The sequence below is a fragment of the Pelobates fuscus genome, chromosome 9 (genome assembly GCF_036172605.1).
Source record: "Pelobates fuscus isolate aPelFus1 chromosome 9, aPelFus1.pri, whole genome shotgun sequence".
Classification (NCBI taxonomy): Eukaryota; Metazoa; Chordata; class Amphibia; order Anura; family Pelobatidae; genus Pelobates; species Pelobates fuscus.
The window spans coordinates 98,748,622-98,756,118 of NC_086325.1; the positions used below are offsets into that span (position 1 = coordinate 98,748,622).

The window sequence follows — 7,497 nt, forward strand, 5'->3', positions numbered from 1 at the left end:
TTTTTTTTCCTCCTCGTAAAATGATCAAGGATACATTGCACTCTCTGCTTTGTCTAACATTTAATCAGATTTAATCCGTATATAATCACCTAATATGGGACACCGTGGATTTGTGGATGACGGACAGTCACCCTTTTAAATATTTTAATTTGTAAAACCTACCTTTTCTGTTTCATGTAACATATGCTCCTGCACCCTTCTACTTTTGTCAAACTCAGAAAGCAATACAAGAATTGTCTGCCACAGCAAAAACAGGTTTATTAAAAAAATATATAAATTACAGCTTTAGCAAAATTGTTACAGTAAATCTATGCCATGGTCCACAGTTTAGTCTTTACAGGTATTTACAAGTACATTACATTTTTGCAGTCAAAAATGGATAAAGGTTACCAATTGCATTACAAAGTTCTGGCACCAATTTCCACAAACTCCTTCCAGCGGAGCATTAGTCAAAACACACCACCTCAGCACGAAGGAAGGCAAACTTCCTTGGGATCATGCGCACTCTTCCAGTGGTGCTTTGGTTTCTTGAGTGTCAGAGAGAAGGAAGGCGGCTAGCCTTTTTCAAATAAAAAAAATTGTCACTTCATGGGCCTTCAGCTCTTGAGCACTATAAGCTCACCTGCCCAGGGCATTCAACTACTCTATGGGATGAATAAGTTCTTGTTAGTGTGCACTTCAGACCAGCTGCTTTAAAAGGTGCCCTCTGCATTTCATCAAGAGAACTTTTAAGTCACAATCCCTGAGTTACGAAGCTTGTGATTACCATGTAATTTGGCAATTTCATTGTGTGTTGCGGGAAACCCATAATGGAATTACTTGCAGACATATCTCTCCACAATCCGCTCACACTTCTTGCAGGTGACGTAGCAACACCAGTAGTACTTGCACTGACAACGCTCCACAATGGTTTCTGTGTAAGCATTATACCCACGGCCACAGCACATCAAATTACAGCTGTCACTTCCCAATGAGGTCTTGTTACACAATCTAAAAATGAACAAAAAAGTAAAAATGTTAATTATGTGGCACACATACCATAAATACATGTTAATTGAATGGTAGATCAATAAGAGTCAACTTCCCATCTTAAGATTCACTGTGTGTGGCCATTGGCATTATAGTAGTTCTCCTATTTCTTTAATGTAAAGCTTACCGTACTAAAAAAAAAAAAAAAAAAAAAAAAAAAAAAAAATATGCAAGCCCTCCCACATTCGGTTAAACACACAAAACAAAAAAAACCAAAAAAAAAAAAAACACACCACTACTTTTTACCCTGATCCCCATACACCATATGTGAACAGCTAAAGGTTCATGAAAACACATGACCTCAAGAGCAGTACTAATCTGCAGGTGTCCACAAATTACATTGCCACATGGTTTGTACAGAAAATTGGAAGCTTGTTACCATTTAGTTTCCATTTTACATATCTAGTAATCAAACAAAGCAGTGTACCAAATGGATCGTTTCTTTAGGAAAAGAGTACCCATAATGCAACAAAGCTAGTATCAACGCCAGATGCATTAGGTGCAATGAAGAACCCAGTCTAGTTGAAATGATCCAAAAACATTTTTTTGTTGAGAAGAGAAACTTATAACAGTGATCTGTACCAATTTAATCTTTATAGAAAATAAAAGTGTAGAATATTTAGTTTGAAAAAGACGAGTAGGTGAGAAATTAACTGTAAAGAAAAATATGCTACCTGTCCTGTGTTCCATAGGAGCCCAGCTTCGGATTGCTGGTGCAGTAGTCCGGAGAGCTGTTCACATAGACCAGTTCAGAGTCTCTGACAGGCCTGATATCCAGCTCCTTAGGAACCAGCTGCTTTCGAGTTCCCATCTGTCTGTTTATTACTTTGGTTGCAGCCAGATACTTTGACTTCAATTCATTAGCAACACTGGATAAATCCTGGAGTCCCTTCCAACAGGTCTTCACAGAGCAAGATCCAGAAACACCATGGCACTTGCACTTTGTTTCAAGAGAATCAATGAGTATCTATAGAGGGGTGAAAAAACAAACATAATGAAACAAGGAACAAAATATAATGTAAATGCAAGCCTTTATCCACTGACACAAGGTGAAGAATAGATTTTAGAAATGTATGGAGTGCCTACCTATAGGTTAAATATTCCAGGAATCTTTTTTATTGTGAATGTAAGATATAATTGATATGTCATGAGGAATCTCATGATGCAATGCATGTTTAATTGCAGAGTTTTAAAAAGGAGTCCTGAAGTCATTTGGATATATCTACCATATCAATACTGAAGGTCATGAAATGTGTACGTTTTCTGGACAACATAGACTATTATAAAAAGCGCAATAAAATGTTATCACATTTTTGTGTGCCCTTACCTGTCTCCCCACTCCATTGTTGTGCAAGTTCATGAACTTTGTAGCCTGCGTTCCTGATCTGCTCGACTTTATGGGTGCATCCACAAAGGCAGAACCCATTTGCAAGCCATAGCGCAAATTGTCTCCACATCCGCCCCAGCGGAAACTTGGTCCAGAAACCTCAGCTGGAGGGGCTCCACAAGAGCATGTTGGGATATCACCAGCAGCACAGGCACGAGCAATGGAATGACTCAGAGCAGCAGACGCTAAAGCATAAACAAAGGCAGATTCTCTTGTTCCTGAAATAAAAATAGACACTTTAGGACCGAAATGTAAACATTCCAGGATATTATAAGAATAAAGAAAGGAAATTACCATTAATAAAAACATTTTACCCTTTACATACATACTTTTACAAGTCTACAATTGTAAAAATGATACGAGAAAGCTAGGGAAAATTGGGGTAAGAGGGTGTTAAGTTGTTCAAACATCATAAATTTATATAGTGCCAACATATTCCACAGCGCTTTAAAATTATAAAATGTGGATATTTGAAAGTAGTTTACATATGGGATATAACAGACAAGAGGTAAAGAAGGCCCTACTCAAATGAGTTTACAGTCTATAAGATATAAATAGAACACCAGTCAGTATAGTATTACAATGAACACTATAGGATCAGGAACACAAACATGTATTCCTTACCCTACAGTGTTAAAACCACCATCCAGCCCCCCCCCCTCCCCCCTCAGAAGTGATGATCTCAGCCAATCACAATGCTTTCCCGTAGGAATTAATGCATCTCTATGAGGAAATTTCAGGGTCTCCATGCAGAGGGTGGAGAGACTGAATGTCAATACTGCACAGTGTGCAGCACTGACCCAGGAAGCACCTCTAGTAGCCATCTGAGGAGTGGCCACTGGAGGTGTCCATAGGCTGTAAGGTAAGCACTGCCTTTTCTCTGAAAAGACACAGTTTACTGCAAAAAGCCTGCAAGGGCTGACTATACTCACCAGAACAACATTAAGCTGTAGTTCTGGTGACTATAGTGTCCCTTTAAAGCATTTCCAATGAGGCAATTCAAGTGTATAGATGAAAGAAGGGGGCATTGCTGGAGATCCTGCTTAGATCTGTGTCCCGCATGCAAAGCCTAAGTGCATTCTTCATTCATAACTTAGTGTTTTTTTGTTTGTTTTTTATTTATTTGCATAGATTTTCTCTGGACCCACAATAACCTTCTGGATTCTTACCCTTTGACAAGTCAGGGGTAAAGTGTGGTGCACTTTCAATGGACGAGCAGTTCCATCTCATGTCAGAAAAGGTCAACTGGCAAATCATTTTGGTCTGCTTTGCAGCATTAACAACGCTGTGCATTAGCTCCAAGTTCCTCTTGCAGAGTTGGATCTGATCAGGGACGAGACGTTCCAACAATCTACAGTGTTCGCTCTCATTCCAGGCCACTGAACTGCCATTTATTGTCAGACCGCTAAAAAAATAAAATGGCACAAAATAGAGGATTAATTATAAGTAAGTTATGTTCATAGACTGACAATTAAAAGATAGAAAAGGGAGGGATCCGCACTCATCACCTGTAGACTTCGGTGCACTGTACCTAAGGCTGGCAAACCCCTAATCCATATAGTAGCAGCAAAGTACTCCAGGTCTAAATACATCAGCAGATTTATTGGAAAATCATGACAGATACAGCAACGTTCGATCCCTTCAGCTTGATAAAGATCCCTGAAGGGAACGAAACAGTGCCGTATCGGTCATGATTTTCCATTAAATCTGATGTATAAAGAGAGATATAGATATAACCTACCCGCAAATATATAGTAACTAAACGGCATTATATTACCAGCTACTTAGCAACTATGTACTGGGTAAATGGATAGCTATCGTCTGTGATGGTCTCCTACCCAATGGTTCCCAACTTTTTGGGTACCGTGGGACACTAAAAACAAAAGTTTCCAAAAGGCTACACCAACTTTTTAAGTGGCTCAGTGGTGTGTGGCATGCATGCATCTCTACTACAGAGGTATAAAATATAGATCATGCATACTGCCAATTTTCGCCATGGCACACTTGGGTGGCTTGTGCAGCAGTCTGCCTGCAAAGTGGTAGAAAAACCCACCACTCCAACCCATGCTCATAAATCAACATAACTTAGTTTTCATCTGGTTCTGTAAAGTGAGTCATCATCTGGCTTGGCTTGCAAAAACTCCAGAGGAAATTACTTAAATTATGACAAATTAGTCGGTATTAAGGGTCAGCAGTATTGACTGGCATGACATTTTGCAAGCCCCTTTGCCATATGTATTGCCAATATGCAAATATCACATCAGCAGTATTATTTAGATGAAGAATGCGTCATGTGTCTTTATTATCTATGTGGCATTGACTTATTCCGCAGCACTGTACAATATTAAAGGACTGTTAATATTAAATATTAACAATAAGTGAGAATTACATTTATTTATTTTTTTACAGGAACAATAGTTGAAGAGGACCCTGCTGAAAAAAAGACTACAATTGTGGAAATTGTGAAGAATTGACAAAGGAATTCTAAGTTTTAGCCCTAAGTATCCAAGCTAACAAAACCAGAGATTTTTTTCTAGAGTTGCCTTGTCAATTTTTCCACTCTCTGGTTTAGTGAAAACATGGCTTACTTTTGTATCAATGAAAGTGAATTGCCAGAAAAACTAAAAATTAACATAAGCAGACATTTCATAGCCACCAAGAATTAGCACAACGTGAAAAGAGCAAGCAGGCTCTGATACAGGGACTAGTTTGGGAGAGGGGGTGAATGCTCAGACATGAGATTAGCTTTACAACAAATTGAGGCTTGTTATCAACTGGTCCGAGGAGATAAGAGATGGCTCCTGGGCCATGATAACATCAGCAGGAGGGGATACCAATAGTAAACAAAATGCAACTTTACTGATGAAATCCCTGGAATTTTCAAATGCCCATCAAAAGTAACAGTGGGAATAAAATCTACAATGAACAGCAATGGAGAATGTATATACAGAGACAAGGCAGGGATTGTATGCATGAGAAATGCAGACACTACTGTACCAAATATATTACCAAAATGGACTACCATACATATTGCATGCCAAACAATATCAACGTTTCGGCCACAAATCGAACGATCCCTTTACTGGCAAAATAGGTGCAACTCGGTGTCATACATGGCACTATACTGGAACGCATTATACTTACAGCCACTGAATGGCGCTGCACAAACCGGAGCAAAACACCAGGAGCAGGGTGATCCGAACCGGAACTGGAGTCATTTCGAATTGTCGATGGTGTATCCAAAGGAGAAATTTGAGGTGTGTGACTGTGGATCCTTGTGAGGAGTGAAGGCAGGAGCGTCCACACTTAGAGGGAAAGCAGAAATCCAATATAAAACGAGTGAGTTGTGTTATATGTGATTTGGGGGTAAAAAATGAAAAAATCGTGGTGGTCTTTGCTATAAAAATGATTTTAAAAAAAAATATATATATATATATATATATATATCAAGTGATGAGGGGATAGTGGTAACAACAGTGTTTCAGTGCTCAGTGTTTAAACCCTCTGCCTAATCCCCAAGGTTCTCTACTGAATGAGGTGTGACTCCCCCTGGTATTTAAATCCCCCGTGACGTCACAGCCCCCACACCCCCTGAGCCGGATCCGAGCCATTCAGGTAGGATTCACGCATTGGTGTTAAATTAGTCGAGAGTCCATGGAAAGTGCATGTTTCAACGCCTGGGCCCCCAATTTTCACATCACTCAGATAACAAAATAATTGTTTTACCTTGCAAACCGAAACCCCTTCATAGAGGGCTCAGGTATTATTAGCACTTCAAGGACAAGTTTCGGGAAATCTGGGGGCTTACCCCCATCCTGGGCAATACACACACCTCTATATGAGATTAGGTGACTGAAAGCGACTAGATACCTTTATAATGTGCTATAATCTGATTATAAGGAATAACTGCAAACCACTAAGAGATGGGCTATTAGATTATTTCAATGTTACATGATTCCTTGAGTTAAAGTGAGACTGAAAAATACATGTTCAGCAATTGGATTTTTAGCATTATTTACAATGTTTAGCTTGAAATTACCTCGAAAAAAAATACAGAAAAATTCATGTGTTATCTTTCTATTTTCATTTTCAATTTTTCTGCATCTCAGCTAAGAGAGAAACACAATGATAACAACATAATTTAGCTATCTAGCATTGTTTAACCGTAACAATATTTAATGACTAAAACATGTCTGTCTCTATATCACTATGTAAGTGTCATAATAAAATGAAAATATGTCATATATATCTATCTGCAATGAAATACCAAGTGTATTCATTCATATTGAAGCATTAGTATATGTTTGTTTTAAATAGGTGACCTTATAACTAAAACTGTTATTATTTTTTTTTTAATTACTTTTCTTAATTCTGTCACCACATTAGAATTTCTCAGTATTTCATAAACATAAAATCTTTACCAAATACTCATACAAACTGTACTAGAATTTTATTGACATATGCAAATATCATAAGGTAAAGTAAGAGCTTGTGAGGAGGGCTTCAGCTATGTATACGGTTGGCTTAATTCCCAGTCAGTCATACACCAAGCATACACATATGCTAATCCCCCTAAAGTGTTAGAGCCTCTTTAATGCATCTCCAAGTTACATTTGAAACAAAAGAACATGTTTACAAGGTTATGCACTACACTAGTAAATTGGGGCTAAAATAGCACCATTTTCTGTAGATTTATTTTGATGTCAAATTTATAATTCCAGAAAAGTTTCCACAGCTCCTTGTCCTACTTGGTAAACACAACATGGCTTATTCAGTAAACTCTAAATTAAATTCTGAATGGCAAAATTAAGACAAGAGTAGCATATATGGAAAATGTCTCCAACTATAATCACAGCTTGGATATTTTATACTCTTCAGATTATAATTCAGTAAAATTTGTATTTTAGTGTAATACTTTGAATGGGATTTATACCTATTGTACAGCGCTACAGAATTTGTTGGCGCTATATAAATAATCAAATAATAACAATAATTCACCAAACAATTAAATCCATGGGGAAAAGAACTACAAAAACTGATTTGGAAGAATTCTCAAATTTAATGACAGTCAGGCTACTGTA

General features: G+C 37.9%; 1 protein-coding gene across 1 annotated transcript; it reads right to left on the reverse strand.

Moving 5' to 3' along the window:
* Positions 1 to 245: 245 nt before the first annotated feature.
* On the reverse strand, positions 246 to 5,917 carry LOC134572201 (protein Wnt-11b-like). The gene is made up of 5 exons (XM_063431011.1): positions 5,561 to 5,917; positions 3,586 to 3,821; positions 2,357 to 2,634; positions 1,704 to 1,996; positions 246 to 990 (listed from the first exon to the last, which is right to left on the reverse strand). Exons 1-5 carry the CDS (start codon positions 5,632 to 5,634, stop codon positions 816 to 818), a joined length of 1,056 nt encoding a protein of 351 aa, XP_063287081.1. The 5' UTR covers positions 5,635 to 5,917; the 3' UTR covers positions 246 to 815.
* Between the last annotated feature and the right edge of the window lie 1,580 nt (positions 5,918 to 7,497).

Bases quoted from the DNA above. Each gene is read 5' to 3' on its own strand.
- LOC134572201 (XM_063431011.1), bottom strand. From the start codon at position 5,634: ATGACTCCAGTTCCGGTTCGGATCACCCTGCTCCTGGTGTTTTGCTCC. The intron at 2,635-3,585 runs GTAAGAATCCAG...TTTTTATTTCAG, and splicing joins TACCCCTGACTTGTCAAAGG to GAACAAGAGAATCTGCCTTT. The intron at 1,997-2,356 runs GTAAGGGCACAC...ACCCCTCTATAG, and splicing joins ACAATGGAGTGGGGAGACAG to ATACTCATTGATTCTCTTGA.